This window comes from Eutrigla gurnardus, assembly GCF_963514095.1.
Source record: "Eutrigla gurnardus genome assembly, chromosome: 12".
NCBI lineage: Eukaryota > Metazoa > Chordata > Actinopteri > Perciformes > Triglidae > Eutrigla > Eutrigla gurnardus.
Window position 1 is genome coordinate 23,604,823 of NC_139926.1, and position 20,819 is coordinate 23,625,641.

Sequence of the window (20,819 nt, forward strand, 5' to 3'; positions counted from 1 at the left end):
ATTGTGGCTCTTGGAGGGGAGGGGGGGGGGGGGGGTTCTCTCTAGTCTCCAAATCCAGGGTAAAGTTGGGGAAGGAAGACGAAGCAAAGATTGCATCAGGAATGCTGGCAGTTGATCGTTTTCCTCCACTCTGCGCAGACAAGGAGGGGGGGGTGGGGGGGTGCCCGGCTGAAACGGGGAGGAGAAACGAGGGGAGGAGGAGGAGGAGGGGGAGGATTTGGGAATATTCTTTGTCCTCGCCCCGCAGTGGGCTTCAACGCAGCCGGAGAAGAAGGACACAACCACGGGCTCCTCGCGGAAAAAACACAGGCGAGCTGGATGGCTTGATACCCGAGCTGGAGGGCTTTCCTTAACAAAGACGAGACGGAGGAAAACAAACCAGAGGAGGCGAGAGCAAGAGAGGACCCCCCTAAAAACAAAAAATCACAACTGAGGTGAGAAACGCGCAAAGAAATCGCGGTAACGCAAACGCGGCAACGTCGCGTGTGTTTTTTGGTGCTTCGCCTCAAACGAGATGTTTGAACTTTTGTGAAGATGTTCTCCGAGGCTGCGGGGTTGATTTAGGGACCGTTTTATAACCTTTATACCTTTCTTTACAAACCGTATTGTTCACACACTTACTTAAGTTAACGCGCGCGCGGCTGTGCGGGACGCGAATTAGTCGCGTCGTGTGGGATTGTTCGTGATTTGCGTGACGGTGGCGCAGCGGCGTCGTGGCACCACGAGTGGAATTCTGCTGGTATGCAGAAAATGAGGTTTTTTTTATAAAGTATTATTTATTTTAATGCGTCTGTCTTCTGGTTCTGTGATGGAGGAACGCGCAGGGATCCGCGTCCCCCCCCCCCTCCTCCTCCTCCCCCTCCCACGCGTCTACGAAATCTGATGAATAAGAAGGTATTTCCAACTTAACGATCACCGACTCGGTCTAAACGCGGTGTTGGTGACGTGAAACGGTCATTAATCGTCACACATTTCGGGGCTGTGGAAGCATGTGCAGCTGTGACGTTGTCCAGTTAGCCACGCGGAGGATTTCGTCTTCTTCTCGCGTGCGCTATGCAAATTAGATTAATTTATTTCCTCATAATACATCATAGTGTTTGAATGTGAACTGCCTTACTGGACCTACGTCGTATTTATATATTTTTTTGTTTGACTCCAAATGCAGAGTTGTGCCAGAATGATGTGGTTTTATGGGGATTATGATGAAATAGTCTTTTTCCTAGTGTCACCATCATGATTCAGTGGAAGTCACTCCCCAGATTGACTCACATTCTGGGCATTTTTTCCCTTCTTCTTCTGGTCTTTTCCTCCCTGAGCCCAGGGCCTCCTAGCTGCAGGGCTTTGGGAAAAGGGAGGGATAACATCCATAACCCTCCTCCCAGATGTTAGAGCCACAAAAGCCCCTCTGTTCTGCAGCGTTGAGGCTCCTCTGCTTCACTTTCCTCCACAGCGTATTTAGAAACAGACTGTTTTTCTTCTGAAGTGCTGCAGACGTGACCAATCGACATGTGACGTAGTGGAACAGCTTATCATAAAACATCTTTTTTTTTAAATGGCTGATAGACACGTTCTAGCACCTTTTTGTGGGAGAACCCAAGACTCAAGATATTAACATTAAAGTATCCTATATTTTTGTGGCTTATATACGATTATCCCAATAATGGAAATTCATCACAATCGATAATCCTTCAGTGTTTTTTCCTCCCGGTGCATTAAAATCTTATATCATCCCAAAATTCAAATGTTTGAGGTCGTACGTACATCGATCCCCATCAGACTACATCAACGATGCTCGGTGGTGTGAAATCATAAATTAACAAATACCAATATTAAAAACAGGGATCGGTCAGGCTCTAGTTGCCAAATCCTCTGAAATGGATGAGATGCCGCTAAAGTAACATGTTGTGTCGTGCCGTGACTTGGATGCTCTGAGACCAAACACCCAAATCCTGCTGGTTCTGTGAGTCAGCCATTGAAGAAATAACGAGCGTAGCTAAGTGTATTCTCGATACACAACAGGCCCAAAGACGCGTGCCAGCTTTAAATCTTTGCAACACACGACCATAGAAAGATTTCTGCTTTTAAGTCTAGATTGAAAGTGTCTGTGTGTTTTTTTTTGCTAATGTGACACACATCATATCAGACGCTTGCATGTGCAGCTGTGGGTTTCCTGGAGCACACATCTCAACTGTGACAGTAGCTCGGGGCAAATCATAACCGTTAACCTACATTACAAGCATTGACATGACATTTTAGGTAATTTGGGGAGGAGAATATAGCCGCTGAAGGAACACGTTGGGGTCATACACGTTGATCCCACCATGTCTAACCTCTCTATTCATGTTCAGTTAGGAAACACGTGCCTCCATTTTTCGGTGTCAGTTGTTTTGATGTGGAAAGCCGGCGCTGCGTTCAGGTGTAGCTGCAGCATGCAGGCAGGGAAACCACAGGTGGAGGCCGAGGACAAAGGTGCTCTTTGTGAGCAGCAAACATCATGAGAGCAGTGAAACTATGCACGGGCCGTTTATGCAGAAACATCCAGGTAGTGGTTTCACTGCGTGTGGACATTGCTGGCATGACCTTACGTGCAATCTATAGAATAGTCCCTCTGTGTGTGTTTTACACGTTGATTACGAGCAGAATGTAACTCCGTGATTGGAGAGCCTTAAAGGTAACCATTCACCAGATTGTTCCCGAGTTTCTGTTCCACAGTGGCGACTTGTTCTGGTTCTCTTTATTTATCTAAGGAGAGTTTCCTCCCAACAAACATCAGGTACAATAATCACATTCACCCTTGGGAGTCGGCCAATTCCAACCCTTCTAAGGGTTGCTGTCAGGCCAAACAGGAGATGCATTTTCACCTCACGTTGTTTGTGGGTTTAACTGCAGGATCTGGTTTATGTATTCGCAGAACCCGGGTTAAGCGTGCTCAAGAGGAGGCAGGGCTTACCGACACTGACAATGTTTCAGTCTCAGATACGCCGAGCAATCAAACGCTGTCATATCTGAGTTCATAACATTCAGAGCGCTGAATTTAATTAAGCTGTATTCGCTGTGAATAGCGAGCTACACATCGGCTGGTTTACTACAGCAGTATGAATCCAAAAACAAACAATTTTGTTGGGAATCAATTGCAATAAATGGATAAATATTTTGCCAAAATAACGACATGACGATTTGTAAAGTTTGAAATCGTGGTCTTTTAGGTCTGTCGGCAAGACGATCAGCAAATAACTTGGGGTCCGGATCAGTCGTAGCGAGGCTATGCTAACACTGTAGTTGCTCCGTAAACACAGAAATGAACGTCATCTAGGCATAAATACAGCAGTTTGGTTCAGTCTATAAGTTTTGTCTCACCTTTTGGTGTGAACGCCACTGTAGTATAGCCCACTGGAGCACTTGGAGGTGATCTGTGAGTTATTGTTTATTAAATTGTTGAACATTTGATTTGATTATTAAATAGTTTGGTCACTTAATCAAAACTACAAGTTGGCGATCTGGGATGTAAACCATCAGATCAGTTCTTCATTCATACATGTGTTGATCAATATGGAACTATTGGACTTCTCAATATATTTCGGTAAAGGAACACTGTAAATATTATATCGGTTGCCCCGGTAACGACTGTTCCTTCCTGCTGATCCTGTTGAAGTGTGAAAGGTTTTGTAACTCCAGGAAACTGTCATATTTAAACAGGATGTTTGTTTTACTCAGTGTTGCTTGAAAAGATTCACTTAGAGTTGGAGTCGGTGAACCTTATTTTCACATTGTGGTTAATAATTTGGTTATGGATGTAGGTGAAGGCCATGTTCTTAAACCTGCAGATGTTCTCCATTTATTTATTGGGATTTACTGACCAGCCAGCAATATTAACAGATGCTCCCACACTTCCGTTAGGGCAGACCTACTTTGTCAAGAAGACAAGACTTTCTGATTCCCGTTCGGCTACTCGTTACCTGCTTAATCTTGTAGTAATCTGAGTTTGTCTGCTGCAGGGTTTTACTGGAGAGGTGTGATTTGTGATTTCTGCCAGCTTTTAACTGTAAAACCTGATTAAAGAGCAGCTGAACAGACCTGAGGGCAGATTTGGTTCTGTGGCAGCATGTTGTTCTAAAAGAAGATATAAGGTATAATCATCCATTCACAAACACCCCGTCGTAGCTCACCTACTTGGGTACCAGCCTGCGAGTTTACGGCAGCGGTGTAATTACTCTGCAGTTGTTTACGAGGCTGGTCGCACATGGTGTGAAAACAAACCACAGCAGCTCCTCTCGGCCTCTCTCGTGATTTTTACTATCGGCTCATTACGCTGGTTTTGGCAATCTAAGTCTAACCATGACACGGCTTTTGACACGTTTGGTTAACTTAAGTGTTTTTGTCTGAGCACCAGAGCTCATCATGTGTCATTCAGCGTACCGATGCCTCCGGGCTTCCATGTTTCACTTTGGCCGCCCTGTTTGCCATTGCATCACGTCTACGGGCGCCTCCTTTTGGGATGTTTGTCTGCCTCTTTGGCAAGGCAGCGGTGGTCGGTGGTCGGTCTGGGACGTCTCCGCTTTGACGGTGACACAGTAGCTCCACCTGGTGGCGATCTGGAGTCGATGGGTCTTGTTCAGAGCTGGCATTAAGACGAGTCTTGGGTGATCCGATCATGAGTGGACAGCTCTTGGAACGTAGTCGGTTCTCACCCGGCATGAAAGGAAATTAGAGCTCAGATCTCAACCTCCCGCTCCATGGCATTTAATGACTAGATGTGGTTGCTTTTTTAACTGATCGGAGACAAGGATGGTAATATCCAACATAGTTGTGAATTCTGCTACATTTTATGGTATTTTGTTGAGTTTCGGTTGACTTGTCGAGGGCTTTTATTGTGAAAGGTCAGGATGGAAGCTACCTTCAGTGTAGGACGCACTGCATGTGGCCCTTTAAATAACATTAACACTTATTAATATTCTTCATGCAGCTCGGGCGTATTGATTTGTCTTCATGACAAATGATTTATTGTTAAAACTAAGTGTTCGATGTATATAACCTTTCACATTCCCCATTTTACCGTCATTTTATCACCTGACTCTAATTTTTCCTTTTCTTTCTCTCTGCACAGGTTTGAGAGGTTCCCTCCCGTCCCGGAGCCAAGATGAGCTGGAGCTTCCTCACTCGTCTGTTGGACGAGATCTCCAACCACTCCACCTTCATTGGCAAAGTCTGGCTCACCCTCCTCATCGTCTTCCGCATCGTGCTCACCGCCGTCGGCGGCGAGTCCATCTACTACGATGAACAGAGTAAATTTGTGTGCAACACGCAGCAGCCCGGGTGCGAGAACGTGTGCTACGATGCGTTCGCGCCGCTGTCGCACATCCGCTTCTGGGTCTTCCAGGTGATCCTGATCACCACGCCGACCATCATGTACCTCGGCTTCGCCATGCACAAGATCGCCCGCATGGAGGACAGCGACTACCTGCCCCGAAACAGGAAGAGGATGCCGATCGTGAGCCGCGGCGCCAACCGCGACTACGAGGAGGCGGAGGACAACGGGGAGGAGGACCCCATGATCCTGGAGGAGATCGAGCCGGAGAAGGACAAGGAGGTGGCGGAGAAGCCGAGCAAAAAGCACGACGGGCGCCGCCGCATAAAGCGGGACGGCCTCATGAAGGTCTACGTGTTCCAGCTGCTGTCGCGCGCCGTCTTCGAGGCCTCCTTCCTGTTCGGGCAGTACGTCCTCTACGGGCTGGAGGTGGTGCCGTCCTACGTGTGCACGCGCTCGCCGTGCCCACACACCGTGGATTGCTTCGTCTCGCGTCCGACGGAGAAGACCATCTTCCTGCTCATCATGTACGGCGTCAGCGCCTTGTGCCTGCTCTTCACCTTGCTGGAGATCCTCCACCTCGGCGTCAGCGGCATCCGGGACTGCTTCTGCGCGCCTCGACCCCCGACCCCACGTCACCCTGCCCTGTCCAGTCAGAGGTCCTCCATCAGCCGCCAGCCGTCCGCGCCGCCGGGCTACCACACGGCTCTGAAAAAGGACCCGACGGGGAAAATGGGTTTCAGGGACAACCTGGGGGACTCGGGCCGCGAGTCGTTCGGGGACGAGGCGTCGCAGCGGGAGCTGGAGAGGCTGAGGAGGCACCTGAAACTGGCTCAGCAGCATCTGGACCTGGCTTACCAGAACGGGGAGAGCAGCCCGTCGCGCAGCAGCAGCCCGGAGTCCAACGGCACGGCCGTGGAGCAGAACAGACTCAACTTCGCCCAGGAGAAGCAGAGCAGTACATGTGAGAAAGGTGAGGGGACGCTTCTACTTTGATTCGACTTTGTAGTCAAATGGAAACGCTTTACTGACACGATCTCTGTTCACAGGTCTGCGTGCGTAAGTCATCAGCCCAGCTGACACTGTAGATTATATCACATCGGGATCAGTGAGAGGACACAAGGGAATCAGAGTGTGTGTGTGAGAGTGTGTGTGTGAGACATTATATTTGCTTGAGGTGGATGAAGTCAGCCCAAGCCTTCCAGTGTTACGGCCAGCCGTGGTCGGACATCCAGTCAAACGAGAAGGAGAAGCGGTCGCCTCAACCCAGCAATACTTGAGACGCCCGTCTGAAGATCCAAAGTGCTTACAAACTACCGTCACGCAGCAAGAATGGTCACGGTTATCATGTACTTCTCCCTCAGGGCAGCTACTTTTTCTTTTCTTTTTTTTTTTTTTATAGATATTTTTATTATGAAACTTTAGTTATTAGTCTTTTTTTTTTTTTTTAAGTTTGTCTTCCATTAAAAGTTCAGTGAATGCATCTCAAGTTTGCCTTAGACCTAAACTGGAACTCTTGTTTTATGGCATTTTGTGAAGGTATGGCCAAGCCAGTTGCAAAAAAAACAAAAAAAAAACGTTTCAACTGTATTCTTGTACATTTTTGAGAGAAAGTGAATCCGTGAGCGAGATGCAAAAAAAAGGACAAAAAGGTATATGGAAAAGGCACCACTTGTAAAAGAAAGGTACTTATGAAGACTTTTTGAGGAGTTAATTTTCATACAAAGGCGTCTCTCAAGTGTGTCTTTTTTTTTTTTTTTTTTGCACCAGTCGACATTCCCAAGCCTGGTGCTTCGATGGTAACTGGAACACACACTTGTGGTGCCTTTGTCCAAAGGAATAAACAAACCTGGGTAATGCTTGAAAAACATGTTACTCTTGATATTGTCTTGTATTGTTTTTTTTCTTCTTCTTCTTCTTCGTGTATTTTGATACGGTTCTTTATTTTTGTATTAGTGAGTATTGTGGTTTTGACAAGAGGATCTCGTCACTGTGGCAGAAATGGTTTTTGTTTTAAAAGAATTACGTTCGCCTCGACTCTGGTGAGTCCTTCAAACGCTTTGGTAACATTTGAGTTCAACTGCCTTTTCAGTACGTTTCCAAAAAAAATGATTATGCTTATTGTATTAATTCCACATCATCTCTGGCCAGCAAACATTCCATTTCTCTGAATTTATTTGTATCTGGTTAAATAAGGGAAAACACTTGTTGTCTGAAAGTGCTGATTATTTTGGGATCGCTGTTCCAGAGTCTCAATGAGGATTGTAAAACCATGTAATCATTTTCAATGTGAATCCAATGCCTTGAACGCGCTCTACTAAGATGCCATCTTTTCTATGGTGAATCATACCCACAGTGCCAATTTAATGCCAACTCGAATATCGTCATCAAGTTATTTTTTCGAAACGATGCTTTTTGTACTTTTTATACTTTTTTGTATTGATAGTACTTTGTGGTTAGTTTTTAAAATAAATTTTTTCAACAAAACGGTGCAGTCGCTTCAGTCTGATTTATTTAAAAAATATTACTTGCTTGAATTAAAAAAAAAAAATCCAGTTGAATAGTTAATATTGTGCATATGATTTAAAAAATGCAGGTTTGTTCACTCACTCATACATAGTACACATAGTTTAGACGTCAATCACAGTCCCAACATGGCCATTTATTCTATAGGGTTCTACTGAAGCACACATAAATGCAAATCCGAGTAAAATTATATAAATATAGCCTAACGTGGTTCAACATTGCCATGAAAAATATCCTGCAAGTTTGTTTTTTGATTGGACATAATTTCTGATTTGCAATTTGATTTGTGCCATTTTAATTTATTTTGGTGCATTCGTAGCGCCCTCTAGTGGTCGATTTGAGTTACTTTTCAGAGTATGATTCAGGTCCTCCCGTGGGCGTGTCCTGCAAGTTCTATGATGACGGATGACAGGTTGTTGACTTCGGTCTAGTGATTTGCTGAGCTGATAAGCTACATTGTTCAGTTAAGATTAAACCACATTATATGCTATAAAATATATATTATATATGATGATAAATAGATGTTCTATCCAAGAAAAGTAGTTTTTTTTTCTCTATTTTTCATTATTTATTTAATTTTTAGGGTGTAACAAAAACCAGCTTCGCTATATTGAATCACTGATTTACGTAACGGAATAAGTCTTTTAAATGAATCCAAAACAACTTCCTGAGAATTATGTGTTGATATGTTTGGTGTTAATGTGTGCTTTTTTAACTTTTCGAGTGTTGCTGAAAGAGACAAAGTGGTTTTAGCAGCTGTATATCCACCATGACTCTCACAATCCAAAAGTCCCACTTTAGAAGTCTGAGGGTTTCATTGAATGCAGCACTGAACTGGTTCACGTCCACTCTGAGGAGTTCCAGGAGTTATGGAAAACAGGAAATAATGGAAAGGGGAGATGCTCCAAAAACAACAGAGAAGGCTGAAGCAGGTAATTACCACGTTAATCAATCAATCAACTGGCAGCGAATGGGAGAAGAGCTGTGGGTTGGTCTGCAGGAGGTGAAGAGTTGATTGCAGGCAGGTGAGCAGGAGAGTGAGAGAGACACATGAGAGACACTTGTCAACCAACCACAGGAAACCCTGCATGTACTGGAGGGACGTGTCTCTGAAATAAGTGAGTACAAATGATTTAAAGTACACATTTCTGCTGTCGTCACGGTAACCTTGGATGTATGATGTTCTGGAGACAGAAGGTATGCAATTTTTAAATGATCTTATTGAATGATTCAATAAAACAACATCGAAGCACTTGCTTACCTTCTTCGTAAAAAAAATAAATAATGGTTATTAAGACAGACAAATTATTAATTTGCTAAATATTTCAATTACTATATATTCTTTTCTTTGTTTTGATAATGTAGACTTGAGGTCTTTTCCTTCATCAGGTGGCTCGATAATTAGAGATGTAGAGGATCTGAATCTCCTGAGAAACCAAGTGTGCAGCAGGATGAATTTAAACCTACAGCGACATCTAGTGGTCTTCATGTTTAATGCTCAACCACAGGGTCTGTTTGTAACTGCAGCTGCTTGGGACACATCGATGGGGTTCAGCAGATTAAGTTGCAGGAAATGCACCTTTAACCACAGCTGATCTAATGACCTTTAGTTCTTCTCATGTAAATTCACACAAGGCTTTATTGAGTAACAGAACAGATGTCTGACTTCTGCAAGTCACATCCCAGAATGTCATGCATGGTGCAATGTATTTTGTTGTTTCACAATGTGAGTGCAAATGATGTTTTTCATGTACTTGATCAAAGTGGAAGGTCAAGTCAGTCCTTTGTATTGCTGCCACAGACAAAGGGCAGATCTTGTGGGATAAAAGGATGTAAAAAGCATTGTTCATTAGCAAATTCTTTATTTTTTTAATCATGAACTGAGATGTGAGAACAGCAACATACTGGAGATACAAAGGTGGATAAAAACCACGCGTTTGGGGAAATAATACAAATGTTTACAGGCTGCCATTAATAGGATTGACAGTTAATTCACAACTTTACAGGTAAAAAAAAATTGTGTTCATGTGAATGTGCAGCTCAGACACGTCACTGTTTGTTGGATTTTCATAACAACTCTACATATCTGCAATTTAGAATTTCTGATCCATATCTAGATCCAGTATGTATTTTTTCCCAGAATGTTTTTTGGCCTTAAAGAAGCAAAATGATGCACAAACGGCTCCAAACGCTGCAACAACCAGCAGAGCGAACGAGGCGGTAAGTCCGGTCTCGGCGTCGCTGGTCGAGAGCTTCATGCCCAGGAAGCTCACGGTGTCGTCGGAGGGAGCCGGTGGGATCGGCACGCTGGTCGCTGTAGGAAAGACACCAAGCTTAATTAACGGTATATTGATATTAACTTTAAATTCAAACCATATTTCACTGATTCCATGAAAAAAATAATGACATTTTTGGGGAAAAAACACTTATTTGGTCTGCTGCAGATCAATACCACCATGTCTAGCTAGCTAGCAGACAGTTAGCCTTTGTTAGTATCAGGACTGGGAGCCTGAGGATGCAGGCATCCCGTTTTTACTTTTACGGATTGAAGAGTTTAATTAGTGATATCGTTGGTAGATGCATCAATTTACCTTCAGGCGAAGTGTTCAAGCACTCATGGGGTCCCAAGGCCGGGTCCGGGAAACCGTTGCAGTTGATGATGGTGGAGTAGGTCGTGACAGACGTCTTGGCCACTCGAGGCAATTTGGGGTCTGTGTGGTTGACGTAGAAAAGGCCAAATCTCTCTGAAAAGCCGGTGGCCCACTCCAGGTTGTCCATCAGTGACCAGGCTGTGTAACCACGGATGTCCACGTTGTCTAGCAGGTAAGCTAGGAGGAGACGGTGAACACCCTTTTTAGCGATGTAAATACACTTTAAATGCTTATATCCTAAAAAAGCTGTATCTTGGTTTGAACGTGATTCATTATTCTGTAAAACATTAAGATTAACAATTGTAGAATCATGACATATTGTCAACGGTCGCTATTTAAAATATACAATTGTGGGGAGTTGTGTTTTGATACCTTTCAGCACCTGGTTGATGTATTTTTCATAGTAGTAGCTCCTGTGAGTATCATTCAGGTCAATAGGCCCTCGCTCTGACATGCCATTCTCTGTGATGATGATAGGTGGATTCCCATACTCCTCCTTTATGAAGTTCAATATCCTGCGGAATCCAAACGGCGAGACCTTCAGCCAAGACGAGCCTGAATCCAACCAGGTACGGTCAGCGATTGTTCCTGCACCCCTGAGAAGATCAAATCAGGGGCATGGTTTTATTTCAGCTCACCACCCTGCCATTATGTATGACTCACTCCCACTTGGTCCCTGTGGGTCCTTGTGGATTCCTGTGGGTTCGGTTCTCGCTCACCTATCGGCATCATAGTGCTGAAGGTTTCTGTAGTTCACAGGGAATGCCAGGACGGTGGTGTAATGGTTGAACCCAAAATAATCATAGGTGCCCTTAATCCTCTTAATCTCCTCAGGAGTGAACTCAGGCAGCCTGGGGAGATTGAAATGGACTAATTCATTTCACCTGATGATAAAAAATCTTTCACTTTTAGGCTGTAATGTTTGTAATACCGAGATTTCGGCAGACCAGCGGCTAAGCTCCGCTCTCGAATGATTGTCTTCATCATGCTGCTGTAGTCTCCATTAAACACGGGATGGGCAAACCAGCCAATGTAGAACTGTACAAGGAGACGCACCAAGCTATTAGAGAGCTAACTGCAACTAACATGTCTGCTGTAACATATGAATATTAATACGCATACTATAAGGACAATTTAAAGCACCTGCACCACACGTCGGGCGGCATCAATGTCCTCCTGCTTGTAGGGATTCCTGGGTTCTGACCAGTCAGAGTTGATGGTGATGGAGATGATGCCTTTCTGTGTGGCCCGGTACTTGTCATTGTAGAGATGCCAGGCCTCAGCGTGAGCTTTAAGCAGATTGTGACCCACAATGTAGGGCAGAGTGCCTGGTCGGAAACTGATTCCTGGACAAGGAGTAACCGATGAATTTGCTAGATTGTTTGGCGATATGCTTTTTGACATTGTGGTTCAACTAGTGTGGTGTGAGATGAAGATCATTATGTGAACGCATACCTGGGGCGGCTGCTCCATAGCCATGGCCCACATTAGCTATGTTGTACGGCTCATTAATGGTGATCCAGAATTTCACCTTGTGGCCAAGACGACTAAAGATGAAGTCAGCATAATCCCTGAATGTGACAACAATAGTGTCATTCTCCCAGCCCCCGATGTCCTGCAGAGCTTGTGGAAGGTCCCAGTGGTAGAGAGTGATCTGACAACAAAGGAATGGCAGTTAAGTTTTACCAACTTTTCCATTGCAAATCATTTACTCAGACGCTCACATACATGAGGTTGGATGTCTGCAGCGAGCAGCGCATCCACCAGTCTGTGGTAGTAGTAGAGTCCAGCCTCGTTGATGTGCTTGGTGGTGCCGTCGGGAAGCACCCTCGACCAGGATATGGAGAAGCGATAATGGGTCACCTTAAGTTGCTTCAATATAGCAACGTCCTCTTCCACTTTATTGTAACTGTCGCAGGCTATGTCTCCATTGTCGTCATTGAACACTCGGAGAGGAGTGTGAGCAAACTTGTCCCAGATACTGAGACCTTTTCCATCAGCTCTCCATCCCCCTTCAATCTGGAGACCGTGATAACAAAACAGAGATTTTAATGGAGAAGAAAACCGAGTAAGGAATAATTGTGCAATTCCAAAATGCTACATACAATTTAGAGCAGCATCTAAGCAGTTACCTGGTACGATGCCGTTGCAGTACTCCAAATAAAATCTTTGTGGAAATGTCCATGAATTAGCTTCTCGTCATCTGGTGTCGGGAAACCATTGTCCTTTATGACTTGGTAGAAGAAATGAGCTGAGTATTTGGGTGTCCTCGGCCGGTTCGGATTGGTGAAGTCCACATGATGCAGCCCAAATCCTACTTTATACCCATTCAGCCACTCAAAGGAATCCATGAGAGATGTTGCTGTGTATCCTTTCACCTTCACACCATCAAGGTCATAGGCTGTAATTAAAACGTACACACAAATAAATGATCAAGACTACAAATCCAAACAGTTGTGAAAACCATTGATATTTAACAAATATATTTATGTCAGTGCACCTTTCAGGGCCTCATCAATGTAGGTCTTGTAATAAAATACTCTGGCAGCATCATCCCAAGTTGTCTTTGACTCTGTAGCGACTCCGTTCTCAGTAATGTAAATCTCTGGATCTCCATACTCCTCCTTGATCCAGTTCAGGAGTCTTCTCAAGCCCCATGCTACAGCTCTCTGGTTACTGATGGCAGTAGTCGGTGAATCACCTTCATCTGCTTCTGACAAGTCTCGGTCATATTCGTAAGATGGAGGTGAAAGCCTTGATGTGGCATGGCTTGAAATCTTTGTCGTGTAATGGTTTACACAGAACATGTCAGCGGTTCCTCTGATGAAGCGCTTTTCTTCTTCAGAGAAGGAAGGTAGTCTCGTCTCCGAAAGACCTTGGAGTTCACTTTTGTTTCCAACCTGCCACTTCATTGCATCAGGATAGTCACCGTTCTTGAAAATAGGGTGAGCAAACCAACCCAGTTGGAACTGCAGAGCGCGGTCAGCAGCCACCACTTCACGGGGAACGTTAACATCTTTAGGTTCAATCCAGTCAGCGTTGAGGGTGATGGATACTCGACCACCTTGGGATTTGCGATACGTATCGTCATATGTGTGGTAAACCTTGGCGTGTGCTTTTATTAAGTTGTGTGCAACTCTGTATGGTGCTATTCCTGGATTCTTAACATTTGGTGGAATCTGTCCAAGTCCGTATCCCGACCATGCAATTGTGTGAGGCTGGTTGAAGGTCATCCAAAATTTCACTCGGTCTCCAAAGAATTCAAAGCAGAAGTCACAAAAGTCATTAAAAAGGTTAATCATCTCTACATTGTCCCAGCCACCGCTGTTTTGCAAAGCTTGAGGCAGGTCCCAGTGGTAGAGTGTCACCATGGGAGTGATGTTATATGCTAAGAGGCCATCAATGAGTCTATCGTAGTAGTCAACACCTTTCTGGTTCAGGGAGGTAAGCCGGCCATCAGGAAAGATCCTGGACCAGGACAAAGAGAACCTGTACGACTTGACTCTTAGAGCTCTGAGCATGTACAAGTCTTCTTCGAGTCTGTGGTAGCTGTCACAGGCCACATCTCCATTGGCATTAGCAGGGATACTGCCAGGTTTGTGGGTGAATGTATCCCAGACACTGGGCCCTTTGCCATCAGCATCCCAGCCGCCTTCTATCTGGTAAGCTGAAGATGATACTCCCCAACTGAAGCCTTGTGGGAAGGTGCCATAGTGGTAGAGTTTTCTCTGAAAATTGGTTTGGCTGGAGAATTTCCTCCAAACGTCCTTGGCTTGGGATGGGACAGTGGAAGGCGGCATTGAGGAAACTTTACTTGATTCTTTCTTTTGTAGTTCTGGTGCATTAAAGAACAGCTTTTTGGGGGCAAAACCATTTTTCTCAATAACATTGGAGTAAAAATAAGCAGACTGCTTTGGAGTCCTGGGTCTGTCAGGCAGGTCAAAGTTGACATGGTGCAATCCAAAACGTTCACTGTAGCCTTGTGGACCTTCAAAGCCATCCATGTGTGACTGGACAGTAAAACGCTGCACATCTACTCCATCCAAATGTATAGCTGTTGAGAGATTAGATATTAAGCCACTAATACACATGTAAATAGACCTTGTATGACAAGTTATGAACACAAGTATATGATATTTCCAATGTCTTTACATAGGTGACAACTTCCAAAAATGTACCTTTCAGAGCCTCATTGATGTAACTCCTCATGAACTCTATTCTGCTGCTGTCATTGAGAGGGTCCTCACTGCTCTTAGGAGGCATACCATTCCCAGTTATGTGGATAGGAACTTTGCTAACATTCAAGTATTCTGTGGAAATGTAGTTTAGAAGCCTTCTGAGACCCCAAGGAGCAGAATAGATCCAGTCAGAAGCTGTAGAGGACCATGACGGGTCTACATGTGCCTGGAAGTCGCCCACCCCCTGAGGACCAGCATTGCAGCCACCAACACTGTTGTTGACCATCCGGGATGTATAATGGTTTAATCCCAAAAAGTCAGCTGTTCCTCGTATCCTCTGGCTCTCTCCAGCAGTGAAAACTGGAAGTATTGCAGGCGCAGCGTGACATTCATTTATTTTCTGTTCAATCTGAGTCTTGAGTGTTGGAGGATAATCTCCATCTACAAATATAGGATGTGCAAACCAGCCCAGCATGAACTGCAAGTGGCGATCTGCAGCTGCTATGTCTTCAGGGCTGGAGGGGTCCATGGGCTCAGCCCAGTCAGAGTTCAGTGCAATGCCCACTTTCCCTCCTTGTGTCTTCCTGTACTTGTCATTGTAGACATGCCAGGCCTCAGCGTGGGACTTGAGTATATTGTGAGTAACCTGCAAATATAAAAGAGAGAGTGATGTAAAAGTATCACAATGCAGATGAAACTGTGTATATTTACATTATCCTGAGACCATTGCTCTCACCTGAAAGGAAGCAACCACATAGTCTTTCACTCCAGGGGGATGCTCACCAGTGCCATACCCAGCATGGCTCACCACCCAGGGGCTACTGAATGTGTTCCAGGTCTTGACCCTGTCTCCAAACCTGGAGAAGCAAAAGTCTGCGTAGTCCTTGAAGGCTTCAACAATGGACGTGTTGGTCCATCCACCGTTGTCCTGGAGTGTCTGGGGCAGATCCCAGTGGTAGAGAGTGACAACAGGTTGGATGCCAGACTCAATGAGAGCATTGATCAGCTTGTCATAGTAGAGAGCCCCTTTCTCTGATCGACTTCCTCGGTGGCCTGAGGGGAAAATACGGGCCCAGGAGATGGAAAACTGGTAGGTGCTGACATGAAGACCCCGCAGGAGGTAGACATCATAATCCACCTTGTGGAAACTGTCGCAAGCCAGATCAGCCGTCTGATTCTCAAAGGCCAGGCCGTCATGACCAAAGCGGTCCCAAATGGTCTCTCCCTTCCCACCTTCTAACCAGCCTCCCTCTACCTTGAAGGACTCACTGGAGGTGGCCCATTGGAAGCCAGAGGGGAACGATTCATTGAGGAAAAGATCTCGTTCCGTTGTGGTCTCGGCACCAAATTTATCCCACACATTCTGATAACTGGTTGTAAGTGTTTTAATTCCATTGTCGTCCGAAATACCATGACTGTAGGAGAAGAGGACAAATTAAACATACGAGAAACAATCATTGACAGAACATATGGAGCTTTATATTTCACCAAGATAAATGTTTACCTGGTCGGGACGTCCTCCATGTCCAGCTCACCCAACATATCCATCATGTCCCATCCCACGATATTCAGGTCATTGTTGTTCAATAAGGCTGTCGTGTGCAAGACAAAATTACTATCAGCTCTATGATCAACATAAATAAAACATGCAGAATTAAAAAGAGCAGTTCCGTTTTTGAATATTGGAATATCATTTGTTTTATTTAGTTTAGTACTGGACAAAAATATATTTTGACCAAAGTTAAAGGATCACCGAAGTTATGAACATGCATGCCTTCACTAAATGTCATACCAAGTTGAGATCAAATTCTTAATAATCCAGGCATCTGCTTTCAACCCTCCATTCTTCAACCAACTAATCAACCTTTAAAACTTTCTTGCCACAGTCTGTTCCAACAATATACATTGCCTGCTAAACACACTGAGTTGTGTTTTATGCATTAACTTGTAAATAGAGAAACGGTACATCTGTGCTCCACCATGATTGTCCTCGTAAAACTTTACTGGACCCGAACAAGATGAATTTACACTGATCGCTACCATATGATAACAATAACCCTCCCATGGTTATTGTATTGTAAAAGTTTATGACATTGCAATTTACAGCGGGCTAGCCCTGATGTGTTTGGTCAGTAAAGGCGCAGCTCGTGTATGAAATTTGCTACATATCTTTAACTTTATGAACAATGCACTTACTGTAGCGAGTTCATTTTAATAGGCCGGCAGTAAACAAACCACAGGCACATTTATGAATTTAAAAAGAAGAGTGTCGTGTGTTTATTTTCTTTTTGTAACTACAGTTTGGATCAGCTGCGTCAGAGGCTCCTCGGCTCTCAACTCAACTCAACTCAACTTTATTTATAAATAAAGCAACTTATATTTGCAATTTATATAGCAACTGTAGTTGAAAACAAAGTGCTGTACAGAGACATAAAACAATTTAAAAACACTAAAATAAATAAAACAGACAGTAAAACAGGTGTTACATTGTTTTAAAAACGATTAGAAACGATAAAACAATAAATCAAAGCAGGGCAATAAGAAAAATAAAAAACACTAAAACAGGAGTAAAGTCTCATGTGGAGTTGAAAGGCAGGGAATAAAAATGGGTTTTAAGACTGGTTTTAAAAATATGGCTCTGATTGGTTGTTTTTCTTCAGGTGCAGTGGAATCATGCAAAAGCAGATTTTCTTAACACATTTTCTGGCTCACACTATTACAAACTATAGTTTTAAAGTTATACATAGAACATGAGAGAGTAATAATGACATTTACCTTGTAAGAAATTGCCGAGAAGCTGGTATTGACTGTCCAGACAACCACGAACATTCATCTTGTAAATCAGGACAGGCAAGTCTCCGCTGGACATCTGCAACACAACATGTATGTCGCTGCAGTGTGATACAAAGGATGAAATGTTTCGTGGAGAAAAAAAAGGACCTTTTTAATGTCTTTTTACCTGTAAGCTGCTCAGCTGCTTTGCAAAGTTTGGTCCAGAGGCACAGTTATAGTCGATGTGCACTGACACGAAATCCATCTGTTCAAAACAGGACATATGTCACCCAACTTGGGTCTATTAATGCAAGAGAAGTCCTTGTGTAAGTTGTGTTGCCATAGTGCCTACATTGATACACCGTCATAGAAAACACACGGACACTATTGTGATTTACTTCACACACACACACACACACGCACACGCACACACACACACACACCAGCCTTTTGTATTGTTTTGCTTTGTGATGAATATGTAAGTGTGCACATACGACAAGTTGCTGACACAGAATTTTTGAGCACTGACTGTCACAGAGTTAAGATAAGTAGAGATATAAAACATGTTGAAGGCTGACCGTACAGTTTGGAGAAGGCTGAAACATATAAGGCTGCTCCAGGACCTGAAGCTTCTTATATAAAGAAAGGAGACATTTAAACAAAAACAACTAAACTTAAGAGAACAGAAGATGCAGCTTACTGGAGATGAACCTTTGATCTGGGGAAGAATTGCAACATCACAAGCTCCTAATCCGATCGACAGACGTCTCCCTGTGGATATGTGAAATACAAGAATCAAGGCTGAATTCCATTTAGCTGCTTCAGGTTTAACATCTTGGTGTTAAGCTCACTGGCACACTGTTGTGACTTTCCATTTGAATAGAAAAGAGTAGTATTTCATTTTGTTATCATTTTCTGCAAACTCACGGTGAAATGCGTGCTTCGATGTTTTCACTGATCTCACCTGCATTGATTTATTGAGGTATAGGCGCGGTAATCTACACATGTAATCTGTGCCATAAATATTGGGGCGAAGGGTCAAGATTATCAGTTGTCATAAAGTAATAAAGTTATTTCTCCAAACACATTAAAAAGACAATGAGTTACGGAATATGTTAGTGATTATATTTAAATGATTATTGGTTTTAACCATTAAAACAAACCTGCAAACATGAGCGAAATGAATCAATCATATCTTTAATCCTCTCGCCTTTCTCCGTTACCTTTGTCAGGAAACCTCTGATGGTAGATCTGGTAAATGTTCTTGTTGAGCTGGAGGATATTTTGCAGAGCACCTACAGGCTGCCCTTTATCCAAAACCTCATCCAAGTCACTCAGTGTCACCCATGAATGCGCCAAGTCTCCAAACTCCTGGAAGGCAAACTCTGCATACTGCTGAAACATCTCCACCAGCTCCCGGCTCTCCCAGCCTCCATATCTGGACCTCAGAGAGTCTGGGACTGTGGATCCATGAAGTACAACCAGAGGCTGAAGGCCCGACTCCAGCAGCTGTTTCATCAGGGTCCGGTAACAGGTGACCACGGCCTGCTGCGGTTGGCCGGGGAGGCCTGTAGGTAGGAGTTGAACCCATGACAGCGGCACTTTGAAGTGGGTCACCCCTCTGCTCTGGAGGGACTTAAAGTTCAGTTCAGAGCCTGGAGGTATGGGATGACTGCAGTCAAATGCATCATTCACCACAATGCTGGAGATTCTCCCCGGCTGCTGGACCACAGGGCCTGCAACCAGCATGAAGTCCTCACGTCCTCTCACCTCTCTGCTCCGGCAGAAAACAAACAGAAATGCAGCCCATAATAGGTGCTTCATCCTGGCTTGAAGAGGATGGACTGATATTATCCACTGATAGTCACGCTCTTTAGAGCAATCCTGTGTTCTTCTTATTGCATTGTTACACAATTAAAAGGTGGATATCGCATCCAAGCAGCGCAGCGCACCGTGTTTTATTGCAGCTGTGTGATACGATCGGAAAGACTCTGGACTCGCTCACGTTAAGTGATAACTGCATCCCTTTATTGTACTCATGTCCGAAGACCAAGAAGTCTGTTTCTTTAAAAGCATGCAGGTAAACGCCGGCTGTTTGATTTGAATCCACAAAAGTAGGAAATACATTTCAGCAGAGCGATGGAATCTCACAGCTTTATTTCTCTTGATAATTTCAGACCAATTGAAGCATGTGTCAGCCATCACACTATGACAATCAAACTGTGTATCCAATCATCTCTCCTAATCAGAGATCTCTCCTCTTGTTTTGTGTCCAATCAGAAGCATTCAAGGTTGGGACCAAACAGTCATAAATGATGGCAGCAGTGATGACCCCTGCATACATTAGCATCAATAATGAAACTCTGGTCTGACTGAAAGTTCAAGTTTGCTTGCTTCTATAAATGGTTAGTCATCCAATGGCTCATTCAATATGTTGTTACTGGGGAAATGTCTCTCTCTGCTTTGGATCGCTGTGTATGGCTGCATGTGCCAGAAACAGGATGAGTAATACCAGGCCATGTTTCTTGCAGGATCAACGGGCCGGTGAAAGGCCTGAGTGGCTCTGACGAGGCCTTTGACTGCAGTCATCCCATACCTCCAGGCTCTGAATTGGTTTTACAAGTTTCAGTTATGAAAAAAGACTGTTGTTTCTAAAAAAGGCTTCCTGAGTTCACACCTGAGGAAATCTAGAGGATCAAGGGGACCCATGATTACTTTGTCTTCATCCATTACACCACAGTTCTGTCATACCCAGTGGACTTGGGGAATCAGCAGGATTATGAAGGTGACAGGTACATTGGAATTTTAAAAACATTTAATATGACGTGCTTTCTTTGTACCTCACAGTATCAGCTATATATATATATATATTATTGATTTATTTGATATACTGAGCTAATTCCGATATCCAGGGGCACCGGATCCACCCATGACCGCACCTGGATTGAGTCTGGCTCCTTCTGGCTGAAGATCACTCCGTTTGGATTCAGGAAAATCCTCAAGTTTATCAAGGATGAGTACGGGAACCCACCCGTCTATGTCACAGAGAACGGGATCTCAGAACGAGGAGACGTGAACTTAAGTTACATGCACAGAAAGTACTACTATGAAAACTACATCAACCAGGCTCTGAAAGGTACCACAGTATTGGATGTATTTGTAGGAATTATATGTTAAATGTTGCCGTGACTGTTGATCTTTCAGCCCATGTTCTGGATGGAGTTGATCTGAGAGGCTACACAGCCTGGTCATTAATGGACAACTTCGAGCGGTTTCGGCTCTTCTATGTGAACCGCTCCAACCCCACCCTTCCTCGCATCCCCAAAGACTCGGCTTCTCGCTACGCCTCCATCATCAACTGCAACAGCTTCCAAGACCCGGCCCTCG

The 20,819-nt window shown here is 44.2% G+C and overlaps 2 protein-coding genes across 2 annotated transcripts; one reads left to right on the top strand and one right to left on the bottom strand.

The window, feature by feature from the left end:
- The first annotated feature begins 245 nt into the window (after positions 1–245).
- On the top strand, positions 246–7,792 carry gjc4b (gap junction protein gamma 4b). The gene is made up of 3 exons (XM_084022236.1): positions 246–434; positions 5,105–6,278; positions 6,355–7,792. The coding sequence occupies exons 2-3, from the start codon at positions 5,138–5,140 to the stop codon at positions 6,366–6,368; spliced, it is 1,155 nt and encodes a 384-aa protein (XP_083878362.1). The 5' UTR covers positions 246–434; positions 5,105–5,137; the 3' UTR covers positions 6,369–7,792.
- A 2,132-nt stretch (positions 7,793–9,924) lies between these two features.
- LOC311021507 (lactase/phlorizin hydrolase-like) lies at positions 9,925–19,199 on the bottom strand (the record flags this gene model as incomplete). Its single annotated transcript, XM_084022109.1, has 17 exons — positions 18,656–19,199; positions 18,133–18,203; positions 17,620–17,697; positions 17,436–17,529; positions 16,165–16,252; positions 15,397–16,075; positions 14,661–15,306; positions 12,983–14,536; positions 12,615–12,883; positions 12,211–12,501; positions 11,938–12,136; positions 11,626–11,828; positions 11,414–11,520; positions 11,202–11,333; positions 10,855–11,078; positions 10,423–10,659; positions 9,925–10,145 (listed from the first exon to the last, which is right to left on the bottom strand). Exons 1-17 carry the CDS (start codon positions 19,179–19,181, stop codon positions 9,925–9,927), a joined length of 5,619 nt encoding a protein of 1,872 aa, XP_083878235.1. The 5' UTR covers positions 19,182–19,199.
- Positions 19,200–20,819: the final 1,620 nt, after the last annotated feature.